General features: G+C 37.3%; 1 protein-coding gene across 2 annotated transcripts in view; it reads right to left on the bottom strand.

Moving 5' to 3' along the window:
• ASXL2 (ASXL transcriptional regulator 2) overlaps window positions 1-25,131 on the bottom strand; it is a 119,489-nt gene extending 94,358 nt beyond the window's left edge. The window contains exon 1 of one of the 2 annotated variants that reach the window (XM_081068223.1): window positions 24,826-25,131. In XM_081068223.1, coding sequence (XP_080924349.1) covers window positions 24,826-24,882 — 57 coding nt within the window. In that variant the 5' untranslated portion in view covers window positions 24,883-25,131. The remainder of the gene's footprint in view (window positions 1-24,825) is intronic. The other variant, XM_081068222.1, reaches the window with a different exon arrangement.
• Window positions 25,132-27,649: the final 2,518 nt, after the last annotated feature.

Raw genomic sequence — 27,649 nt, 5'->3', positions numbered from 1 at the left:
ACAGAAAACCATAGAAGATTAGAGTTGGCTCAGTGAGCCCGGGGTAGTTTTACCTCAATTCTGAACAGCTCTATCAAGTCATTCTGATACAGTCCATTCCCAGCTTAGATTCTTTTCACCTGAGTATCCAAGAAGTCCGGATGTTATACAGACTCCCCAGTTCAAGCAACAACAAAAAGTTCTCAAAACCTGGTTTTCCCCAAACTCTGAAGAATTACTAATAACAGCGAATACTTATCCAGCATTTAAGTGCCAGCTACTGTTCTAAGTGCTTTGTGTATATTAGTTCATTTAATCTTTACAATAAACCTATGAGGTAGATACTACTATGGCATCTTCTCAGATGTGAAAACTGAAGCACAGAGAAAATAAGAAACTTGACCAGGGTCACATCAGCTAATGAGTACTGGAAAACAAGACTCTGCTCCTAAGCATTATGCTATACGCCCTCTGCCCCGGCCGCACATCCATACTTCTCCGAAACTTAGCTTACTTTAATCAACATTTACTAAGTATTTCTTAACTGCCAAAAACTGGGTTACATAGGTGAGGAAGAAAAAAGCCCTGTGGTTCCCAACTAGGGTAGAGAGAGTGGGGGAAGGGAAAAACGGACAACCATGAGAGAGAAAATATTTTGAAAGATACAATGAACTATAGAAACAAAGATAAAGAATATTTAATTCTTCCTATAAAAATTATATAATATTCCAAACACAGAGGACACTACAAAATAATAAAACACTTATGTACCAACTAAAAAGCTTTGTCAAATCCGCAAATGGAAATGAAGGAACTTTCTGAAAAAAACAGAACTGTCCTATACCTTGACTAGGGCAATGGTTACAAAGGAGTACACATCTGTCAAAACGAATTCAGCTGTACACTTAAAATGTATGCACTGTGTTACATGGAAAATACACCTCAGGAAATCTGGCATTACCTAAATAAGTTCAAAAGACATTAAAGCAAAATGAAGGAATAGTGGGAAAATCCTGAAATTCAAACGCAAACACAAATTAAGGTAAAAAAGAAATTTGAAAATGGGTTACGATGGAACTTATGATTTGGATTAAATTCAACTTATTCATATCTGAGATTTAGGCTGTTTTAATACCTGAAATGACCAAAACACCGAGGCAGGGAGGTGATAGCCAACAGAAAGGGTTGGGGAGTAACGGGTGTGTAAGGAGCAGAAAGAATAAAGTTCTATGCTTGCAAAAATAAACGAATGAATGAATGAATCCTTAGGAAAAAAGATATTGCACCCGCTGTATCCATCAAACAAAACTAAAAATAGGATGCCAAGAAATAGTGGACAATATATAGCAGGTCCCTGCATTTAGGGAAGTTAGCATTCTAATGGTAGAAACAGACAATAAATATGTATGTAAAAATTTTTTTTTCAGACAGCAGTAAGTGCAGTGAACAAGATAAAAAAGGGTGATACAGTTGACAATGAATGAGAAGAAAGACAATTCTTAGTAAGGCCTCAATGACAACCCAAAATTTAAGCTGAGAAGAGCGTGACAAGTTGCCAGGCAGGGTAACAAGAGTAGGCTTAATAAGCCAGCTGTGTAAGGACTAAACTAGAGCAGGCTGTGTCCTACAGCACACTCCCCCTGCCAGCCTCCGCCTTTGGCACGCAGCTCTCTGTATCAGACATAACTTCCCTAACTTCATTCTGTACCTCAAAGTCTGTCATCTAACAAAATAGCAACAATTTTCAAAAATGGTAATATTCAGGGGCGCCCAATGGCTCAGTTGGTTAGAGCGTGAGCTCTCAACAACAAGGTCGCAGGTTCAATTACCACATGGGATGGTGGGCTGAGCCCCCTGCAACTAAAGATTGAAAATGGCGACTGAACTTGGAGCTGAGCTGCGCCTTCCACAACTAGATTGAAGGACAACGGCTTGGAGTTGATGGGCCCTGGAGAAACACTGTTCCCCAATATTCCCCAATAAAATAAAATAAAATAAGTGGTAATATTCAATCTTTCATGGGTTCAGTAAGACAGGCACTTACACGCTACACAGCTGGAACAGTTAACCGATACACCTTTCTGGAAAGCAATTTGGTAACATGCAACTTGAAGGGCCTTTCAAAGACATCCTCTTACCCAACAACTTTTCTTCCAGCAATCTATAAAAGCAAAATAACAGAAGTACCTACAGGATCTAGGCACAAAGGTGTTCGCTGAAGTATTATTTCTAACAGTTATAAAATTAAACAATCAAAATTCCCAATATGAAGATAGTATCATGTTTCCCTGAAAATAAGACCTAACCAGAAAATAAGCCATAGCATGATTTTTCAGGATGCTCGTAATATAAAATAAGCCTTACTTTGTCTTTTGGAGCAAAAATTAACATAAGACCTGGTCTTATTTTCAGGAAAATACGGTAGGGCTTATTTCATATTACGAGCATCCTGAAAAATCATGGTATGGCTTATTTTCTGGTTAGGTCTTATTTTTGGGGAAACATGGTAAATCAATTCCCCTCCCAAAGAGATCTTTAGTTCAAGAGCAAAGCAGAAACCATAGGTCTCTTTATCTTTATGGCCCTTCAATTAGACAATACCTGAAACACAGGGGGAAACCATATGTTACTTCTAAATTGAAAATGATATATTAATATGCTGGTATTAAAGATATCTTTAAGCAGAGTTTTCAATGATAAGGACATGTTTATGATCTACAAAGAACAACATGCAAAAATGAATACATAATAAGATTTCAATTAAGTAAAAAAATAACCAGGAGGCAGCGGGTTAGTTCAGTTGCTTAGAGCGTGGTGCTCTTAACAAGGTTGCCGGTTGGATCCCCACATGGGCCACTATGAGCTGCACCCTCCACAACAAGATTGAAACAACTACTTGACTTGGAGCTGATGGGTCCTGGAAAAACACACTTAAAATAATTTTTTTAAAGTTAAAAAATAACCAGAGAGAAGGATTAAAAATAAATGTCAAAATGTTGATGGTATTACCATAGATCAAAAATATTAACTTATAATCTGCCCATAGGATACACAATGGCCTTCAGGATTCCACAAACCCCTATGGAATTATGTGTTTGTATCTTTTTCCGGAGAGAAGATCCACTGCTTTCATCAAATTCCAAAAGGGAACTCTGACTCCAAAATAACTAAGAATACTCCTCTATCTGGCAAAATTAGGATTAACTTTTTTTCCTTCTTCTTTGTACTTTTGTTTTTAAACTTTCCACAGTGCACATTATTAGCCAGATAATCAAGAGAGGAAAAGCTGGGAATTACTAAGTGTCCACAGTTCACAAAAATAAGTGATTAACCCTTCACAGAAAAGTTAAAGGACCCGCTTATTGAGACACTTCTTAAAATATTTCTATCAGCTCGAAACATACAGTTTTCATTTATTTTAATAACACTTCAAATTTGCCCGATTTTGGCCACACAGGAGATCAAGAGTTCATACCAGGTCCAGCCAACAGAGGAGAAGGAATGGGAGTAGAAAACCTATGCTGATAGTGCTACTCTACAAATACAATAATGTGTTACTATCACAAAAAAATTTCAAAAAAATAGATTCTACATCTAAACTAAAAAGTAGGTTGCAAATTCTAGGGTTGTTTGGCCATCTCTTATAAAAATTTCCAATAAAATGAAGTGGGCTACACCATCCACTAAAAAAAAAAAAAAGGAGCTGGTATAGCAATCTTAGATCCTAATTAAAGTCAGGGTGCATTGCTCATCCCAACCTTCCCTCCACTACAATTCTCATTTATGATTACAATACAGAAATGAGTATATCAATAATAAAATCAGTAAGGTTGATTTCGAACATATATCAAACCAAACTTTAATTAAACTCTTCAAAAATTTTACATTTTTTCTCAATCACACTAACGGAACGGTTAGAAAAACTGCCTATTTACTAAGAAACCTCAGCAATTACAAAAACCATAGAGTTCAAACTTGTGTTCTTACTGTAATGCAATAAAACCATACAAAAAATATGTCTTTAAAATTGTTTTTAATCTTCACCCCCCAAAAATCTTGAACCAAGAAGGAAATCACAACTATAATATTTAGAGACAAGAGGAATAAATGAAAGGTCTAATGATGGAGAAAAGGGAAGGAATTTTATTATTTGTAGATGTGTTTCTCTTATTCTCTTAAATTACTTGATTTTTTGCCATATTTAATTGATTTCAAAAACTATCTCAGCGGGGGCCGGCCCCAGGCCCCGTGGCTCAGGCAGTTGGAGCTCCCTGCTCCTAACGCCAAAGGCTGCCAGTTCGATTCCCACATAGGCCAGTGGGCTCTCAACCACAAGGTTGCCAGTTCGACTCCCACAAGGGATGGTGGGCTGTGCCCCCTGCAACTAACACCAGCAACTGGACCTGGAGCTGAGCTGCGCCCTTCTCAACTAAGATTGAAAGGACAACAACTTGACTTGGAAAAAGTCCTGAAAGTACACTGTTCCCCAATAAAGTCCTGTTCCCCTTCCCCAATAAAATCTTTAAAAAAAAAAAAGCTATCTGAGCATCTTCTATAGTTCCAAAACAAGTCACCTGAAACACCCACATTTACTCTATTATGCTCAACCTATCTTCACAGATTCAATTCCACTAATTCAATCCCAATGTCTCTCAAAAATGATTCTCATGGTAATAATGTACCTATTCTCAGTTAACAAGCTCTTCTCTCCCTAGACCCATATCAATATTTAACCTTTTTTAATGGGTACAGACCCCCCCTTGAGAGTCTGTTGACAGCTATGAATACTCTTCTCAGGAAAGACAACTGTCATTTTTATGGTTAGTTTCTGTGGGTCCACAGACCCCATGACGCCTAAGGTAGATTTGTGTTTTACCAACTTGCTTATGATTCAACATTCTTCTAGTTAAAAGGCCCTGCTTTTCTTCTGGAGATCCACCCAGCTCCTCCATTCTCAATCCATACAATGGGAACCAACACCAGCAATAAAGTATGAAGTCCATTAGCACTTTCCAACCTCCTGTCCACAGTAATTGGTTTAGAAATGGGCAGAAGACTCAAACTAAGGTTAAAGGAGCAGAATAACAGGTAGAAGACATTTTTCTTCCCAGCAGCTACTGGACTTAAATTTGTATGATGTAAGATGGAAGCTAACAGTTTCCTAACACCCCAAAGACAAACAAAAGGAGAGAAACAAAATCGTCATAATGCCTTCATTTAAACACTGAATGCAACCACACCTGAAGCTCTTCCTCCAGATTTTTCAGTGACAAACCAGTAAATTCCCTTTTCTTCCTCCTACCACTTTCGCATAGATTTTCTACCACTTTCAAAACAGTCCTGAGATACAGCCCATTTCTCTATCAAGATTAAGAACTCCTGAAGGAGATGACAAATCTATACAGGTGACCCTTGAAAAACACAGGGGTTAGGGGCACAGATTCGGAGCAGTCAAAAATCCCCGTATAACTTTGATTCCCCAGAAACTTAACTAGGGTAGGCCCTTTGCATCTGCAGATTCAACCAACCTCGGATGGGAAACAGTATTTTTGACCCGCAGTTTGGGGATCTGAAGTTGGGAATGCAAACAGTTTTCAGTCTGTGATTGGTTGAATCCACAGACGCAAAATCTGCAGATACAAAGGGCCAACTGTATTTACTGAAAAGAAAACCGTATATAAGTGGACCTGTGAAGTTCAAACCCATGTAGTTCAAGGTCAACTGTATTCTGAACCCATGCACATGGGTTTATGACAGTAGACGGGCAATAATTAGAGCCTATTTACTCACAAAAAGCTTTTAATCATACTAAAAAAAAGTCGTATGATTTTTTTATTTAAGCTTTTTAAATTACTGAACTACATATATGATGAAATATTCCCAGAAACCAGCCAAAGCAATGCCCTGAAGCTACCAAGACAAAGTTGTCTCAGGACTGTAGTTCCCAGCTGCCAGACAGAATCTGGACTTCCCATCCTTGCTCAAAAGAACCAAGTTCAGAGAAAATTTCACCTCTTCCAAGAAGTCAGCTCACATTCTCAATGATACCCTTCCTACTCAACTACAGTAGGTACTTAAAATGAGCAATTTCAGCAGTTAATTATATGTTGTTTTTTTATCATTCCTAGTTCTTTTAGTCTCTTACTTTTGTCTCCATATAGTGAAATGCACTTATTCGTTGAGACAAATAGTCAAGGTTTAATCATAAGAGAACTAGAAGGAGATCTTCTGAAGAGGACAAATAACCAGGTAGTCCCTCCTTAGATTTTCTAGATTTCACCTTTCTTTTAGGAGAAAACTCAGTTTTCTCACTGTGATTAACACTGCCACTAGAGCTCCCCAGAAGTACGATTTCTATTTAAAAGTCAAAAGTGAATTAAAAGACCCTTTTTCTGCCCTTGCATAGTTTAAAAGACAGAAAGAAAGAAAAACTGCAAGCACTGTAAAAAGAGAACTTTACTAAATAGTAAAGGAAAGTTGCACAATAGAAGGAAAAGACAACTTGCACTCAGTGTATATGCACCGATTTCTAAATCTCATCATAAGCTTCTAATACCAATACTCTCTGCTTTAGCTTCTGCCCTTCCTAACGCTGCTGGCTGACAGGTCTAGTGAGCTGCACTCGAGTTTACACAAAAAGTAAGAGGCATCCATTCCTCCCAATCAGTAAGCAGTTTTATCCTCAAGGTCAGGGACCATGTTAAGTATTCATGACTCTACACACTAAAGCAAGGATAAGTAGGAGGACACACTGGCAAGGCATAATGCTGCAGTATCAATGGCAACTGGCACTGGCTGGTAGGATTGTGGGTGATATTCTTCCTTTTTACCCTCCCTGCATTTTCTATCATGCTCATGTTACTTTGATCCAGATATGTGGTTTCATTTATATGTAGTCAAATTTTGTCTTTTATGGATTCTGCTTTTGTCAAGTATGCTTCCCAAAGAAGGACACAAAACCCAGAGCAATATGAAGAAAAATACTACCAAATGTGACTACATAAAAATGAAAAAGTTGGTACTACATATATACACATGTATACCCATAAACAAAATCTAAAGAAAATATGCCACTGGAACTGTTCATGGAACTACATGACACAAGGTTTAGAAACACCTTCATGACAATCTGGGTAAGTACTTAGAATAGTTACAAGCAACACTACACAGAATTAAAGTATGATAATATAAACTGATTTTTAAAGCATGCTTAATATATCCGTTTATGTATAGATTCCCACACCCAGCTAATAAAAAGGATACAAAAACTATGCTTTCTGAGTACTCACAAATAATCTAGATAGCCCCTAAGATTTGAGTTTGACTCTGGCCTAAATAACAGTATTTCAACTACTGCTGCACTTATGAGTTCATTCCAGATATCCACAGATATGTACAAGTCTGTGTGATCCAGATGACTTTACATTTAAAATGTACAGATAAAACATGGCAGTCTTTATAGATTTATTTGAACTGCAAACATATACATTACACAGCCCTACATCAGCTGTCCCACCTACCACAAAGCTAATATTCACCTTACTGACATCTAGTTCTTTGGCTTCATTTTTTACATTAAAAATGTCAACTCCTTGTGGTATATATACACAATGGAATACTATTCGGCGTTAAGGAAAGATGATATAGGAGCATTTGTGACAACATGGATGGATCTTGAGAGTATAATGCTAAGTGAAATAAGTCAGACAGAAAAAGCAGAGAACCATATGATTTCACTGATATGTGGTATATAAACCAAAAACAACAAAAGAACAAGACAAACAAATGAGAAAGAAAAACTCATAGACACAGACAATAATTTAGTGGTTACCAGAGGGTAAGGGGGTGGGGAGTGTGTGATGAGGATAAGGGGGATCAAATATATGGTGATGGAAGGAGAACTGACTCTGGGTGATGAACACACAATGGGATTTATAGATGATGTAATACAGAATTGTACACCTGAAATCTATGTAAATTTACTAACAATTGTCACCCCAATAATAATTTAAAAAAATGTCAACTCTTCTGTAAGTTGTTTTGGTGTACAATATGTAACAGATATTTATACATCCCCCCCCACCTTACGATGAGTAGGTTTCTAAACACTACCTGTATACGGAATTCTTAAATAAATTTGACTGTCTCTGGACTACCACCTCTATACTATTCCCCAGTCTTGTCTAGTCCTAAAATCATGCCATGTTGCTTTAATCATTGTATTTTTGCAATACATTTTAATATCTAGTAATATAAGTTATGTCTTTTTTAAAAGGTTTCACTTCTCTTTTAAAATGTATTTTTAGTCGAACCCAGATGAACTTTTGATTTCTTTTGCCAAAGTAGAATTACTTTACGTTTATAAATTTACTTGACAAGGACTGAAATCTTCATCATATTGATTCTTCCCATCCAAGTATACAAACTGGCTCTTTTCAATTTTTCAAGTCTTTTTCAGGAATTTTATTATTTTCTTCTCCTAGATCCTTCATATTTCAGAGGGCTTAGAGCTTTCTTCACCTAGATCCTGCACACTTCTTATTCAACTTATTCCTAGGTATTTTATATTTTTCATTATATTTTCTGTTAACTATTGGTGTATAGAAACTCCATGGATATTTTTTATTTACTTTAACAATCACCTTTCTGAACTCTATCCGAAACCTCTAACAGGTTTTTAGTTGCTTCTTTTGGGATTCTAAATAAGCAATCACAATATATGCAAATAGCAATACTTTGTCTCTTCCTTTAATGTTCATACCTCATTTTTCATGCAGAACTACATTTGCTACAACTTCTGAAACAATGCTAAATAAAAGGAGCAACAGCAAGTTTTTGTATTATATTTCTAATTCTTTCATATACGGGGGTGCCAAAAAAAGTACACATTTTAAGAGATGTTATCTATGTATTACTTTTCGAAGTTGAATTGAATTACAGTAGCAATATGCAGTATGACGTTCACTCAAAAGATGGCATTAATTGGGGCAGTCGGATGGCTCAGTTGGTTAGAGCACAAGCTTCCGAACAACAGAGTTGCGGTTCGATTCCCACATGGGCCAGTGAGCTGTGCCCTCCACAACTAGACTGAAGGACAACGACTTGACTTGAAGCTGATGGGCCCTGGAGAAACACACTGTTCCCCAATGTTCCCCAATAAAAATTTTAAAAAATAAAAATTAAAAATTAAAAAAAAGTAAGCAGTAGAAATAAACATTAGAGCAGAAATCGTTAAAGCTGAAAACATGAAATTACAGAGAAAATTAACAAAACCAAAAGCTGCTTCTAAAAAATATCAATAAATTCAATAAAGACACAAATTACTGATATCAGAAGTGAAAGAGAGGATATCACTACAGATCCCATGCACATTAAAAGGATAATAAAGGAAAATTATGAAGAACTCTAATTTGATAATCCACAAATGTCACAACCCAAATGAAATAGACCAATTCCTTGAAAGACACAATCTGTCAAAACTCAACAAGAAGAAATAGATAATATGAATAGGCCTGTATCTATTTAAAAAATGAATCAATAATTAATAATCTTCCAAAACAGCAACAGGCCCAGACAGGTTCCCTGGTAAATTCTATCAAACATTTAAGGCAGAAATTATACCAATTCTCTATAATCTCTTCCAGATGACAGAAGCAGAAGAAATACATCCTAACTCATTCTGAGGCCAACCATACCCTAATACCAGAATCTGCCAGAGACATTACAAGAAAACTACAGATCAGTATCTCTCATTAAAATAGATGCAAAAAAATACTAGCAAATAGAATCCAACAAAGTAAATGGTAGCAGGCAGACTAGGGAAGACCAGAATTCAAAGTACCACAAAACTGGCAGTGAGTTTAGCAATTTTTCCCCTCTAGTGTCTCTCAATCTGAACTCAACACAGCCCAAAACCTGGAAATGGACATCAGTTTGGCTTGAGTTCCATTAGGACAGGAGTCTCCCAATGTTCAGAAACAGCAGAAATTTCCCCATTTTCTTTCTGGATGTTTAATTTTCCTTATTCTCTCATACCTCAAACCCCAAGTAATCCTGCAGCCACAAGAGCCCAGAGTAAGCAGGTGCCTAAAATTCTGAAGGAGGGAAACCGCCTGCAATCAGAGGAGCTAAGGTTCCAAGAGATGAGATAAAACCTCTTTGCTGTCTTTACCTCTCTGGTCTCCTGCTGTTTGGCCTGAGGAGGGCATAGTAGTAGGAAGTACACAGCAGAGTGGGATAAATAAAGCCCCAAATTTCTGGCCAAAAACGTGAAAGGGGGGAGCGCCAGGGAATCAGAAAATAGTAGGAAGACTGCAGACAAAAACCTCAGCAGAGTGATCCCTTCAAGTTGCTTATGAATTCTTTGGCTAACGTACAGCTGATATGGCAAATAGTTTGGCAATTTCTTAAGAAGTTAAACATACAGTTAACATATGACTTAGCAATTCCACTCCTGGATATATACCAAAAAAATTAAAAACACATGTTGAAAAAGTACATGAAATGTTTATAGCAGCATTATTCACAACAACCAAAAAGTGGAAACCACCCACATATCCATCAACTGACGAATGGATAAATAAAAAGTGGTATATCCATACAATGGAATATTATTCAGCCATAAAAAGGATACATGCTACAATATGAATTTTGAAAACATTATACTAAGTGAATGAAGCCAGGCACAAAAGGGCACATGCTGTATGATTCCATTTATAATAACTGTCCTGATAGGCAAATCCACAGATACAGAAAATAGATTAATGGTTCCCAGAGGCTGGGGGATGAAGGGAGAATGGGGGGGGGGGGTGGCTGCTAATAATAATAAAGGTAAGAGTAAACATGAAGACTGAAAACAGAAAAATTAATGAAACCAAAACTGGTTCTTTCAATCGATGAATAAATTTGATAAACTTGGGCCGGCCCAGTGGCGCAGGCGGTTAGAGCTCCATGCTCCTAACTCTGAAGGCTGCCGGTTCGATTCCCACATGGGCCAGTGGGCTCTCAACAACCAAAAAAAAAAAAAAAAAAAAAAATTGATAAACTTCTAACAAGAGCGACAATGGGTAAAAAATACAAATTACCAATATTGGGAATAAAGAGGGGATATCACTATAGATTCTACAAACAACAAGGGAATACTACAAACAACTCAATGGACATAAAGTCAACAACTTGAATCAAATGTACCAATTCCTGGAAAATCACAAACTGCTAAAACTCTAAAACTTACCCAAAGAGAACATAAGTAACCTGAACAGTTCTATGACTATACAAGAAATTGAATTCATAGCTGAAAAGCTCACACGAAAAAAAGCCCCCAGCCCAGAATATTTCACTGGTAAATTCTAACATGTAAAGAAGAAATAACATGAGCTCTACATACAGTCAGTTGTCACCATTCATAATTGTCATGTTCTGTGAAGTCACCATCAACACAAATTAGCAAATACGACACAAACACTTATAGAGGAAATATAGTTAGGTTCCTGCAAGCCTTTGTGGTCAGATTATTGTCAACTGATCAATAGACAACCTTGTTTTTTATGTGTTTCTGTTCAAAGGTATCTTATTTAATACATATTATTAATTCATTAACATTGAACTCATGGCCAAAACACTGTAACTCACATCTAATCAAAGCTTATGTAACACAGGTATTTTCTCCAAAAGGCACCTCAGTTTTCCTGCACTAAGAATACCAGACAGCACTTCAGCGCAGCACTACGGGGGCATTTTAAACAACAAGCACCAACAAAAACGCAAAAACATAGCACTAAATGGGTGACAAAAAAATGGGTCTCAACTTGTTTCCACTTGAGAACTGAAACAAGAAGGCAGAGCATCACCTTGTTTGTTCTCAGCAGGGACCTCAGCTGGGAGTGTCTGCATCAGGTGATCAAATTTTTGGTCACTCTGCACATGTCCATGAATGACCGCAAAAGTGTCATGAGTATTGATTTGGGCTTAAGAGTAAATTTTAGCAAGTAGGTGAATTCACAAATACTGAACCCACGAATTAGGACCAAAGTTCACGAATAATGAGGACTGGCTGTAATCTCTTTCAGGAAACAGAATAGGAAGGAAACTTCCAACTCATTTTTGTGAGGCCAGCATTATCCTGATATCAAAACCCAGACACAGTACAAGAGAACTACAGATTAATATCCTTCATGAACATAACCGTGAATGTCCTCAACAAAATATTAGCAAGTCTAGCAATATATAAAAAGTGTACTATACCACAACCAAGTGAGATTTGCCCCCAGGATGCAAGGCCAATTCAAAATATGAAAACCAATGTCATCCACCACATCAACAGTCTAAAAATTAAAATCAAACCATCACATCAAACGATGCAGAAAAAGCTTTTGACAAAATTCAACATCTAGGGCCGGCCCAGTGGCTCAGGCGGTTGGAACTCCATACTCCTAACTCTAAAGTCTGCCAGTTCGATTCCCACTTGGGCCAGTGGGCTCTCAACCACAAGGTTGCCGGTTCAACCTCCGCAAGGGATGGTGGGCTCTGCCCCCTGCAACTAGCAACAGCAACTGGACCTGGAGCTGAGCTGCACCTTCCACAACTAAGACTGAAAGGACAACTTGAAGCTGAACAGCACCCTCCACAACTAAGATTGAAAGGACAACAAATTGACTTGGAAAAAAATCCTGGAATTACATACTGTTCCCCAATAAAGTCCTGTACCCCTTCCCCAATAAAATCTTTAAAAAAAAAAAAAATTCAACATCTATTCATGACAATGGAATTTCTTCAACCTAATTTTAAAAAAACTAGAAATAAAAAGGAACTTCTACAACATAATAAGTGTTGACAAAAAACCTACAGCTAATGTCCTTAATGATGAAAAGACTGAGCTTTCCCCTATAATCAGGAAGAACATATCTGCAAAACACATCTAGTAAAGGACTTGCATTTAGAACACAAAGAATTCTCAAAACTCAATAGCAAGAAAACAACCAACCAAGCAAACGACTTGAACACTTCACCAAAGAGGACATACAGGGGTGGCCGGTTAGCTCAGTTGGTTACAGTGCGGTGCTAGTAGCAACAAGGTTGCCAGTTCGATCCCCGCCTGGGCCAGTGAGCTGTGCCCTCCTTAGAGAAAAAAAAAAAAGAGGATATTCAGGAGGCAGGTAAGGCATAAAAAGATGTTCAACAATAGAAGCCATTAATTAAAATCACAATGACAAACCACTACTCACCTACTAGAATGGCTAAAACGCTGATAATACCAAGAGCTAGCAAGGATGAAGAGCAACTGGATTTCATAAATATTGCTGGTGGGAATGCAAAATGATACACAGCCACTCTGAAACTTTGCAGTTTCCTGTTAGTTAAACATAATGTTTACCTCATTACCCAACAATCCCACTCCTGGGTATTTACCCTAGAGAAATGAAAACTCATGTTCAAAGGAAAAGCTGCCCACAAATGTTTACTGCAGCTCCATTCTTAATTGCCAAAAATAGAAACAACCTACATCTTCTTTAACAGTGAATAAATTATTACACATTGGTACGATGAACTACTCAGCAATAGAAAAGAACTATTTATACACAAAATAATGTGGATGAATCTCAAAGGCATTTTGCTGTATTAAAAAAATCAGTCTCAAAAGGTTATATTCTATATGATTCGATTTATATGACATTCTCAGAAAGACAAAAACACAATGACGAAGAACTTATCAGTGGCTGCCAAGATTTGGGGCAAGTGGAGGGTGACTACAGCAGGACAGAATGAGCGTTTTCTGGAGTCTACCTGACTATGTTGTTGGTTACATGTGTTAAATTCACACAACTCTGTAACAAAAAGGTCAATTTTTGCTGCATGTTAATTTTTAAAATAAAAAATATTTAAATCCAAAATATTGGGATGAGGTACCAGGTGCATGTGTACACGTAAGTAGGGAAAAAAAGTCACTACAGCTTAAAATGCTCGTTTTAAGTTATCAGTTTTTGTTAACAATATGAGTGGGCATTTATGACAATAACCACATAATGGAATATCATCAGCCATTCAAAATGGGTTATTAGCAAAACTGGAAAATGACACATAAAAATACTTTAATACATAAAAAAGCAGATTAGAAACCGAGAGAAAAAGATTAATTACAACTACATAGAAAACTGTATCAAACACTAGAAGGAAATATCCCAAAATGTTAAGGTATATTGTGTCCAATGGTAGTGATTTCTTTCCTTTATTTTCCAAGTTAATTTAAATATTATTTCTACACTTTAAATAATTCATGAAACTTTTGTGAAATGAAGGAAACCTATGCTACATATTAATATAACTAAAATATATTTATTCTAAATCTCAACATTAATAGATCAAAAATAATACATTAATCCTAACTTAGGACCAAAGTTCACAAGGACTAAAGTGAAGGAAATCTAGAAACTGTAAAACCTCTCTAGGTCATTAATAAGAAAGAGGACTGACAAGAATGTTTGATTAGATATTAAGAAAACATCTTAAAATGATACAAAGTACACTGAAGCCATTCACAAATTACAGTGAATTCAAATTACAAATATGTTCATACAACTTTTAAGATTAGCATTAAAGCATAAAACTTGAATACCTTCACAACTTTCAGAACCCCTTGAATTAATATACAAATTCCTGGTGGGAAGTCCACAAAAAACCTAGTCTGAGAAAAATTTTCATTAAGCCTTTGTCATTTGCTACCTCTTGTCTGCCAGAAAACAGACCTAACACCTACAAAGCAAATCCAATACTAAATGAAAGACTGGGAAAGTTGTCCTTGCCCCCCATCTGTTCTCAAGGTGGCTTTTATATCACAAACCTGTAATAGATAGGTTTCTCCTAGTAAAATGTCCTTAATTTTTCATCATAAATAAATACATCAATACTTAATGGTGTTTTCACAAAGAGCATCACGGAATCCAGGGCCACAACGGTGGACAACTCCAGGAAGCAGTAATCATATGACACACAGGAATGGTTCCTGCCTAGAGTTGTGCCACACACAGCCCTGACTGATTCTGTCATCTGAACTAACCTGAAGACCAGCAATACAGAGGACGGTGGTGTAGAAAGAACTGCAGTACAGGAATTAAAAGAAAACTCAACATGGGCTAGAAAAACTGGGGAAAGCCTCTCACTTTCTTTTTTCCCTTCAACAATGGTAGGATTTTGTTGTGTTGAAGAGCATTCCAGAACCTCCTGTATGTCTGAAGACTTCAGAAGATGGGCAGAATTTAAGGCTTCTGTTGGACAGCTGTGAGACAAGTGTAGGTAGAGAAGGTATGAAAAATTTAAATGACATGAAAAAAAAAATGGGGAAAAAACAAAACAAACACACCCCCCTTCCCATCCTTTTAATTCAGAGTCCTACTCTAACTTTCATAACGTCTCTATAGCTAGACTCTTTAACCCTCTACAATAAATCCCATGAATGGCCCAAGATACTTAAAACAGAGATACAATGTTATCTCCAGCATAAAAACTCTAGAATAAAAATCTGGCCCCTAGAATAAAAATACTAACAGCCCGAATTTAGTAACTCCCCACATTTTGGCCCCAACCTACCTTTTCTGGCCTTATTTTTCACTACACTTCACAATACTCAAAGGTAAATTAGCCATGGATCAAACCTACTAGGCATTTTTCAGTCTTCCCTCTCTTCAGCTCTTCTCTGCCTGGAATACCTTTACCCAAACCCATCATCCCTTAATACCCAGGACAAACCTTTAAGACCAAACCTGACACAGTCTCCCTCCAGCAAACTTTAGCATTACTACTAGTTTGCTATTATACAGGCTCAACAACACAGATTTATTTTGTGATTATGTTTTATTATGAAACTTAGGTGAAAAACACACCAATTTATCTCACAGTTTCTGTGTGTAAGGATTCTGGACATGGGTTAACTGGGTCTTCTGCTTAGGGTCTCCCTAGGCTGAGATCAAAGTGTCCACTGGGACTGTTGAAGAGTCTGAGGCCTGGGCTTCTTTTCCAAGCTTACCACCAAGCTTACTTACTTGTTGTTGGCAGGTTTCAGTCCCTTTCTGTTTTCTTGCTGCCTCCAGCAGTCACCCAGCTCCTAGACTGCCTGCCATTCCTTCCACATAACCTTCTCCATCGGCAGTTCACGAGGTCTAAGTCAAGAGAGTGGGATTTTGTGCAATCTCCTGAAGCAGGAAATGGATCTTTCAGTAGATTCCCAAACCTATTCATAGCTACTTTAAGTCTCTGTGTGATTACACATTGACCTTTGGAACAGTGGTGTCCCTGAGGTAAAAACGCTTCCCGTTAGAAATGTCTCAAACCTCTGCAATTCTGGGCAAAGAAATAACATCTTCACAACATATAGTTTTCCCACTCAGAAACATAAAATGATCTACATTTATTCATTTTTCAGTAATATTAACAATGCTCACAACTTAAAGAACTTTTCATACATTCTCACCTAATTATCTAAGATTCCAAATGGTGAGTTGTACTATTTTCTCCATTTTAGAGCGGGGGAGCCTGAGAAAGCTTACACAGTGTGAGTCCCCACAACTGCAAAGGAGGTTCTTAGACCAAGGCAGCAGCACCACTGGGAACTTGTTAGAAATGCAGAATTTCTAGCTACACTGCAAACCTACTGAATAAAAATCTACACTATAATGTAGATTTATAAAGTCTCCAGATGATTCTCATACGTATTGTTTGAGCACTGGTTTAACTAACTTGTCCAACCTGAAACAATAAATGGTAGAGCCAAGATCAAATCCAGATTGTTAAAGTTATTCCCAAGTTGCTATTAAAAATAGCCCTTTTTCTAAGGGGGATCAAATATATGGTGATGGAAGGAGAACTGACTCTGGGTGGTGAACACACAATGGGATTTATAGATGATGTAATACAGAATTATACACCTGAAATCTATGTAATTTCACTAACAATTGTCACCCCAATAAATTTTTTTTAAAAAGTTAAAAAATAAATAAATAAATAAAAATAAAAAATGAAAAAAATAGTCCTTTTACCTCCCATTATGTCTTTCATGGGTAATCAATGATATACATAAAAAAAATTTTCTATTATCTTTTGTAATCCATCTCATTGTTACATCTCTCACACATACATATTACATGCGCGCGCACACACACATATACCCAATAAAAGAGATGTTCGTTCCTAACACATTAATATATTTCATGGGTATCATAGTTTAAACTTAAAAAATTTGTCAGAACCACTCACATCATATAGAAAACTAATCACTACAAATCAATAGCAATACATTTAAATTTTTGTTACCATTTAGAAATAAGTCACTAACACCAATAAGCACTTTATTTGAAACTGAATATGGCTAAACCAGCTACTGAATAATTCAGTTATCAGTGGGTTAAAGATTCAAGATGATTTGGGCCATTGCAAGCAGTGAACTTCAATGAAAGCCCACTCTAAACATGGTATCAACTGCTAAATGTCAGTAAACCAAAGCATTATCAAATGAAAAGTCTGTAACAACATTTTTTTTTACCAAAAGATGGATCGAATTAACTTAGAAGTCACTATAATTAATATGGTTTACAGTGTTCCCTGATGACCCAACACGTGTAGGCAGCATTAACCAATTTTAGTTTTGTCAAGCAAGGTCAGAGTAAGAACTATGACAGAAATTTCCCAATGTCCAAATGTAAATCAAAGGGTTTCTGGTGTGTCTTGGAATAATTTTCTTTCACAAACAAAAGAGATACTCAACCAGTTTTCCTGGGAAACACTTAATACAACTAACTTTATTCAAATAGTGCTCTTGAAAGTGAGAACAGTGTCTTCTCTTTTACCCTTTTACCTCCAATAAAAAAAGGTTAAAAAAAATTAACACTCGTGCAAGAAACTGAGTTAAGCTCTGCAAGTAGAAACATTTTTTAAAAGAAAAGTCTCTGCCTTCAAGAAGCATAGTTTTACTAATATATAAACTGTATTTCTAGTCCACAATAAAATATGTATTTTATTTAGGTAAGATATACCTTCAAGGCTAAACATTTTTTAAAAGCACCCAATTTATAATCCTTAAGTGGGAAAAGCTTTTCTTAATAGGACTCAAAACCTAGAAAAGCACAAAAGGTAAAATTAAAGATTGATAAATTTGTTTACATTAACATGAAGAATGTCAGAGCAGCAAAAAAAACCTGCATAAATTACATCAAAGACAAAAATGGGAACAGATCTGCAACATATATGACACGGGGCTAGTAGCTTCCTTAATCTAGAAAGCAATCTTAGAAATTAGTACTGTGTTTCCCCAAAAATAAGACCTAGCCGGACAATCAGCTCTAATGCGTCTTTTGGAGCAAAAATTAATATAGTAAAATAAGACTGGGTCTTATATAATGTAAGACCAAGTCTAATATAATATAATACAATATAATACTGGGTCTAATATAACATAATATAATATAATACCAGGTCTTATATTAATTTTTGCTCCAAAAGACGCATTAGAGCTGATTTTCCGGCTAGGTCTTATTTTTGGGGAAACAAAGTATAAAAGAGACCACGAAGCAAAAAAAAAAAGACAAGAAAAAAAGATGTGGACAAGTTCTGTGAAAACTATAGAAACAGTAAGTCTAAGAAGTTACTTTACACCTGCACTAATTGTAGCCACAAGACAAACGTGGCTACTTGCACTTAATTAAAATTGAATAAAATTCAAAATTCAGTTCCTTAGTCACACTAGCCACATTTCAAGTGCTCAATAGCTACATGTGACTCGTGGCTACTATATACATGTGACAGCACAGACACAGAACATTTCCAACAAGTTCTACTGAACAAAACAACAAAATAAATGTTTTGCTAATATATCAAAATGGCAAAGAGTAAAGAATGATTATTCCTTGGATTACAAAGAAAAGTGGGGGGGAGGGGACAAGAAATTTAAAATTTTTGGAGGGGAATATAAATTGGCAAAAACTCAAGTTTACAAACTCTTTTATCTTAACTATTCCATTCACACAAATGCATATGCACACACAATGTACATGCATACATATATCCCAAGATGTATATATTGAAGTATTTGTTACAAAAGGGGAAAAAAACTATAAATAGTCTATCTCAAATAATCAAGGACTTTTTAAATGACGGTACATCCAAAAACAATGGCATGTTTAGAAACCATTTCAAAGAATGAGGCAGATAAGTAATGGCATTAAAAAGGCATCCATGATATTCATGAAGAAAGCAAGTCTCAGAACTGTATATGAAATTTACAGGTATACATGTTTATGCATATTTCCACATAGAAGTTAAAAATCCAGAAAGCTATATTCAAACTATCAACTATAGTTAATTTCAGGATGATAACTCTCAATATTTTCAATATTTCAGTATGGAGACTTTCACTTAATCAGTTTTCATCCAAGATTAACTCTTTACATACTTTTGTTCTACTTGTTTTTTAAAGTATTGAGCCTAAGTAACTTTAATAAACTCAATTAAAGTTTAAAACAAGTAATACTATTATTGTTAAGTCATATTTAAAGAATTTAAAAACTTAGTGCATTCAAATAAATACCTTTTAAAAACATTCAAAACATGATAAATCAAAGTGTACTGAAAATACTAAATTGCACAATACTATTAAACTATGAGAATGGTCTCTGAGATCTGGGAAGAAAGAATACAGAACATTCAGAGATCTTTTGTAAAAAGGACAAAAATAGGTTTTAGCAAACCCTACTTGGTCAGTTCCTTGTACTTAATTTTCCATATACCGACCTCCTTCCAGACAGTTTTTGTAGTGAATACATAATAAACTTTTACCGACAGTAAAATTGCACAGCTTTTTAAGAGTGGATAGATTCTGTGGATGATGAAACCGCAAGGACTTCTGCAAATCTGATTTATTTTCTCGGCTCCTGTAAGAATTCTAGGAGATGCTGCAGCAGCAACAACAGCAGCAGCACCTTTCAGAGAAATGTTTAACTTGCATTCAAAAAAAGATTTTGATTTTTTTCCTTCAACAAGAGGTTTTGGGGCTCTCAAGATAGGAACATAAAAACAGAACAGAAGGAAAGATCAACTGAAAATAATAATACAAAATTCAAGAAGCAAAACAGAGGGTAATTTTACTTCGTTTTCATCACCAGAAGGAAGATCACTCAAGAAAAAGTGTTACATAAAATCACCTAGCACAAGGGGCAGCAGGGCGGCTCAGTTGGTTGGAGCGCCAGCTCTCAAAAAGGTTGCTGGCTCGATTCCCGCATGGGATGGTGGGCTGCACCCCCGCAACTAAAGACTGAGAACTGGACTTGGAGCTGAGCTGCGCCCTCCACAACTGGATTGAAGGACAACGACTTGGAGCTGATGGGCCCTGGAGAAACACACTGTTCCCCAACATTTCCCAATAACATTTATTTAAAAAGTTTTTTTAATTTAAAAAAAAGTAAAAATCCATTGGTTGAAAAAATATTTTTTTAAAAAATCACCTAGCACAAACAGACTTGCAGATAGCCAATTTCATAAATGTGTCAAATGTCTTATAATTGTATGTCAATTATACTTCAATAAAGCTGAAATGAAAAATAGATGTAAATATGCAGCTATTGTTTTGAAAATTGTGAATCAGAGCAGTTCCTCAATTTTTAACCCATGTCCCTTACAATGCTTTCTCACTCTATCTTTTTATGTACTCCATAAACGAAAAGGATTTTACCCAGTTTTACTTTCTATAGTCTGTATTACAAAAACAATAGATTTAATATGTTTTTTCAAAACGCACTCTCTCCTGGAGAATCTACTACAACTACAAATATAAGACAAATACGGACTTAAAAGGACCCTAGCCTGGTAAATATGTATCAAAGCAGCCATAATCAGGCCTGGCCATACTCTTAGCCTTATTTTTTATTTATTTATTTTTTTTAAGGAGGGCGCAGCTCACAGTGGCCCATGCCGGGATCGAACCGGCAACCTTGGGGCTGCCAGCACCACGCTCTGATTCACTGAGCTAACAGGCCACCCTCCTAGCCTTATTTTTTAAGAAAAAAGAATTACTCATGGTAAATTAAGAGTATTGAAAAATCCTAATATTAATATTATCTATTTTTTGCTAAAAAGTGTATTTTGTTAAGATGATTTTCTAAACTTTCTAATCATATATTTTTATACTTTTAAGCAATTATTTTCCATTTTCTATACTTCTTATATAAAAGTAATTAGCCTATGAGTGTTACTCCTTTAATAGAAATTTTCTCTCTTCCATCTTATTCCCCAAAGTTAAAAAACTAGGTAAACGACAAAAATAAAAAACTATATACATTCAAAATAATATTAACCTGTAAGTGAAATCTATATAGATACCATCTAAAAACAAGGAAACCACTTTTTCGTCAGTCTGCAAAACATATACTAAAGGTCTATACACAGACTGCTGTGCTCCTCACCTCTAACACCCATACTTGACTTATACTTTGACCACTTTACTCCCAAAAGATACCCAAAGGTACCTGTAGTGGCCAATCTCTGAGGTCTATGTCTCTGTTCCTTCCACCTACAATCACAACAAACCTGTCCTGTTAGGACCTTTGTTCCTCTTAATGCTTCCCTAGTTGTAGTGGGTGACAGGAGAAAAGTCAAAAAGGAAACAGGATCAACAAGATTGTAATATTTCGAAAGCTCTGCTTTGCAAAAACAGCTAAATTCCTCAGGGATGTCATCAAGTATTTAGATGATACACTGGTTTTTGTTTTGTTTTTTAAGAATAAGTATAACTTTGAACATTAGGATTAAATGTAATGGTTCTCAATATTTCTGGCTTACTAGAAATTTTTCTATTTCAATTGCACCAAACACTATACATACTACATACAGATCTCTCATCCAAATCATTTCATCACAACTATCATTGCCACCACTGAAATTTAAAACATGTGAGACTGCTATCTAAATACTTGAATAATGCTTTTAATAACTAGCATATTTACATAGGACGAATATAAGTAAGATCATCAAGGAAACTCCATTATCCCTCTCTCTGGTGTTCTTAGTTATTGGAACCGTCTATGCATTTAATCAGACTTTTGGCATAATTTTACTATTACATAATAATTATGAATCTTATTATTTTGCTTTTTCAGATTGTTCACAGCAACCTTACATCCATCCATGAAGCTCTCTCACATACACTTGCACACACCATATCATATTATGTATATATACATATATAATTGATTAATTTTATTTATCTGTTACTGTATTATTAGTCAGAAATACAATGCCATTTTAATAATGCTCCCTATGGGGGGAGGGAGATGAGGGTAAGGGGGATCAAATATATGGTGATGGAAGGTGAACTGACTCTGGGTGGTGAACACACAATGGGATTTATAGTTGATGTAATACAGAATTGTACACCTGAAATTATGTAATTTCATTAACAATTGTCACCCCAATAAATAAATTTAAATTTAAAAAAATAATAATAATAATGCTCCCTAAAACAGGATAGCTCTACAATGCAGGTACCAAAAACAATAAGAAGCAAGATATTGCCTGTATTCATAAATAATTTTATTATTTCCTTGCTGAAAATGAAACTGTTCCTATAACATCAGACCTTAATGCCTATCAAATAAGTTTAAGACTTACTTCTCATTCTCTTGAGCTTATAAATATATGCACCTTTTCTTACCTTAGGTCAAAGTTACTTCCATTTGTCAAATCACTAATTTTGTGATCCTACTATTCTACAGTCTGAAATATTAAAGATTTACTTTTACTTATTTCTCCTACATTTACTTCTATTCCTCCTACAAACAAATCTTTTGAACACTGAAGTTTAATTCCTCACTTTATAGATAAAACAAACCAAAAAGGGGAGGGTATTTTCTAGATTTTGGCTACTAGAAAAAGAAAAAAGTTTTAGTGTTACCATTCTCTTTCTAAAATTCACTTTTACTTAGACTAAGGCTTTATACATTAGCCAGAATCAAATAAAAATACCAAGCCAATAATACACTGATTCCACTCAGAACTCTTGATTAAACTAGTCTTTTCATCTTTAAAATACTATTCTTCACATAGCTAGCTAGGGCATGAAATGTTTATTATAAATGAGCAAATATACTTATAATAGGAAAATCTAAATAGTAAATGCACACAAATTTTTCCTATTTGTCACAATCTCCCAATGATTAGACTATTTTATCCAAAAAGATCCAAATTCAAAAAAGAACTCTTAACAGTCTAGACACTTAAAACTAATGAACATAATTAGGGTTGGGGTCACCTTACCTATAATTAATATTTACCATCCTTCTTTTAATAAAAGGAAGGTCTTTAGAAATTCATCAATTAGAAGCAAAGTTTTCTGTGAAGAGGCAATCTCCCAACCACCAAAAAAAATATTTCTAGAGTTTTATCTTTTACAGGGAAACTACCAGCAGTCACAATTAAGATATACTGCAAGTGAAAACACTCAGTAAATAAAACATGCTTTTATAGTTACTTTTTCGTATTTCCAACTAAAACAGAAATACAAGATTAAGGCTCATCGACCCCCGCTAGCGCATAAAGTTTCCAAAACAAATGCACAAGACTGAACAAACACTAGGAACCAGATGGAGGAAATAAAAAAAGACAGGACAGTAACGTACCAAATGTTAACAGATGAAGCTCTGAAGGGTGAAAAACGTGATTTTTTATTTTCTTCTTTATACGTTTCTACAATCTTCCAAATTGTCCCACAGTGAACATTGATTACTTTCATATTCAGGAAAATCTCATTTTAAAAATAAACCATACATCATATAATAAAGGTGCATTTAGAATGGCTCTCCATGTTGTACAAGTATTACTGACCTTATTCACTATTATAGATAATGCCGCCACACCCTCTCACTTTACAACACTAACATGATGCTGTTTTGTGTCATTTTCTGCTGCACCCTCAACGATGGAATGAACTTTACTTTCCCCTAACGTTTAACTTCTACACATATACACGCTTTTCATTCTTCCATAAAACAAAGTTCTCAATAATCCTAAATAGTCCATTGTTCAACACCTACCTCTAAATTTCGTTATACCAAAATTAGAAAGAAAGAAAAAAAGATGGTTTTACCCACTAAGTACAACTTCGTGAGGCCACCATCACTTTACGGAAAAGTCAAGGCCGGGTAAACTACACGTCCCACCATGCATTGCTGCCTTGTTCAGAGTAGGTCTCTACGGAAACAGAAAAAAAAAAAAATTCTACAAGTCCCACCTGTTACTTCGTTTCTAAACACCTCCTGCACTTTCAGCTCCAACAGCAAACAAAAACAAGAGCCTCGTGACCTCACGTCCGATCTTGGAGCCCAGACCAGCAGGGAGCCCGAGGTCAAGCGGCTCGTCTGCTCTAGCGGGTAAATCCTACCAAGCTCCGGCGCCCCTTCTTCCTGGGGCTGGGTGCACGCACAAGCCTTCTCCTGTCTGCGTCCAATGGGGGCTCTTCAGCCGCACAAGGGCGCAGAACCAGTTACCGTGTAAGCACGGCCGACTTTCCCATGCTGGGGCGGGGGCTACCACCGAGTGAGGGTGAAAGCGACCTGACCCCCAGAGGCGGCTTCAAAACACCTGGAGGACTCGTCGCAGACGCAGGGAGAAGCCACAGCCCCGAGGAGACCCTCTTCCGTCGGGCGCCTCCATTCCCACAGGGATCACAACCCCGACACTAACCGCCGCCTTCCCCGCGCGGTTTTGTGCCCCCTCCACGGGGTCGCTGGGCCAATGACCTCCCTTCCCCGGCGACTGTCGGGCGGCAAAAGAACGATATCCTCCCGGCCTTCCCCTGCGCTCCCTCCCCCTTACCGTCTTGGCGGCCTCCGCCCAGGTCCTGCCCTTCTTCCTACGGCCCTTTTCCCTCATGTCGGGTCTTGAACTGACTGGGAGGCTCCCGTGTCCGTGCTCCGGCCGCCCTCCCTGCCTGCTCTGCCCTGCGCTGCTTTTCCCGCGGTGCCGGGAAAGGTGGGAGAAAGGGGAAGTCAGGCCGGAGGAGCACCCAAACAGAGGAAGCGGCGGGGGTGTTGCGCGGGGGGGTTCTATGGGGCGGCCGGTCCTCCTGCTGCCGTTGCCACTGCTACCGCCGCTGCCATATTGGGTCCTTACTGTACAGGCAGCCGAAACGGTCACGTGACCGCTCCCGCGCGGCCGTCACTACTGTACGCAGCCGGCCTCGTGGACGAGCGCGCGCGCGTCCTCGCCGCGCGCCCGCGCGCGCAGCTGGAAGAATAGCGAGCCGGCGGTCCGCGGCGCCTCGCCACGCCCCCGCCCTTCCGCTCTCAGCCTTTTCTTGGGAGCATGCGCGTGAGGGCGGTCCGACGCTCCTACCCCGAAAATCTGCCTGCGGAAGCGGAACTCGATCCATCCCGGAAGGCTTATTAAGCTGATACGGACCGCGTGCGAGGCGCCGCCGTGGCTATGGAGACTCGGCACACGTAGACACGCTCTTCCCTCCAGGCGCGACCCTCTCTGCTGTCTCTTGCAGTAAACCTCATACTAGTGTTTTTTCATATGTCCATGTTCATTTTTGCAAAAGTTATCTTTTTAATTTGCGACAGTTCTCGTCTACCTAATGGATGAGGCAATTTGAGATTCAATGACTTACCAAATTCGTGAGTCTAGGATGTAGAGAAACCAAAAGTCAGATAGATTGTCAGCTCAGAATGCCTCTCAAACTTAGGTGACCTATTTTTAAAGCCATCAATAACTACATTGATGTTTTCACATGTGAATCGTACATATCATTGTACGTATCATTGGGTACACAAATGGTGTCTCTTTTATCTTGGTGAACTCAGTCCCGGCACAGTGCCTGCACCTATCAGGGCTCAGTAAATATTGCTGAAGGATTCACCTACATCTGCGGTCCCAAACCATTATTTGTAGTGTCCATAACAGCCTCTTGAAAGATCCAGAATGGGTCATCTGCGATCGCATTATCCATGTCTTTCTACTTTGCAAAGTAAGAAGAATGTGTAACAACGCCTACTGATCTCCCAAATCCATCTGCTTTCAGAAGCTTCTTCCGGTCTAGTAAACATAACTATTCTAAAATAGGACAAAGTTTGGCTGCCTCTTGGGAGGAAAAACAGGTGAGAGCAATACTTGAAGTTCATGGATGGGTTTCAAAAGTTCATGGGCCTCTTAAAATTATGGGCAATATTTTGTGTGTGTGGTGCATTTTCTGAAGAGTCATAACTTTTCCTCAATTTTTCAAAAGGGGTCTGTTACACCAAAAAAAAAAAAAAGTCTTAATAGGGAGCTTGAAAGGCCATCTAGATATTTCCTAATATTTCTCTTTAAGTCATTGATCAAACAGCCATTGATACGGATATATTTTCACAAATTCTTTAAGTAACTCATAGCATGATCCGTATCACTAAGGTATGTACCATCTCCCTCTAAAGCCTACCTCTAGAGTTAGTTCAAGAAGCACCTCTCCATCCCCAGCTGTTGACTGGGGCTTGCCACCCAGCCCTGTTGCCTGCGCAACCTACCTCAACTTGGTTTCAGACTCTACTAAGCCATTATCTTTATAGTTACACACCATATAATGACATTTGGGTCATCACCTGACAGCATATATAACGGTGGTCCCAAAAGATTATAGTGGAGCTGCAAAATTCGTATCACCTAGTGACATGGTAGCCGACATAATGTTGTAGCACAATGCATTACTTGTGTGTTTGTGATGACGGCGGTGTAAATAAACCTGCATTGCCAGTCTTATAAAAGCATAGCATATGCAATTATGTGCAGTACATGATACTTGATAATAAATGACTGTTATTGGTTTATGTATTATACTATCCTTTTTATCATTATTTTAGAGTGTACTCTTTCTACTTATAAAAAGAAAAGTTTGCTATAAAACAGTATCCCGTTACACTGGCAGCAACCTCACACGTCTTGTAATTACCAAGTCTCTTGATTGCATCATTTTCTCTTGTGCTTGATTTAATCTCAGGTTGTTTTCTACAATACCGTGTTTCCTCGAAAATAAGACCAGGCCTTATATTAATTTTTGCTCCAAAAGATGCATTAGGGGGATGTCTTATCAGGGGATGTCTTATTTTTTCATGTACATCAATCTACATTTACTTAAATACAGACACGTCATCTTCTGGAACATCATCATGAAGTACTAAATACGTCCATCTGGCTGACGATCGTAACTGGGGCTTATTTTGGGGGTAGGTCTTATTTTCGGGGAAACACAGTGCTGTATATACAGGCTTCAGCCTAGGACCGATAGGCTACACCATACAGCCTAAGTGTGTAGTAGGCTGTACCCTCTTGGTTTGTGTAAGTGCACTCTATGATGTTCAAATAATGATGAAATCATCTAATGATGCATTTCTCAGAATGTATCCCTGTCATTAAGCAATGAATAGCTGCCACTTTGTATTTCTGGAGTTCTATCCCCAGATTTTAATTTCAAGGGTGGGGAATGTGGTATTGCAGTTGCTACTTTATAATCTTCCACAGATCTGGGTAGTTTATTATTAAATTATAATTCCCCAGAGTATATTTTTGTCCCAATATCTATTCAATTTGTTTGCATTTCTTGCATCATTTCCACTATAGTTCTGGATTTCCCCAAATGTTCTATCTCTACTCACCCTACTCAAGC

Source organism: Rhinolophus hipposideros, assembly GCF_964194185.1.
Source record: "Rhinolophus hipposideros genome assembly, chromosome: 12".
Lineage (NCBI taxonomy): Eukaryota > Metazoa > Chordata > Mammalia > Chiroptera > Rhinolophidae > Rhinolophus > Rhinolophus hipposideros.
This window is presented reverse-complemented; position numbering and strand designations above follow the sequence as displayed.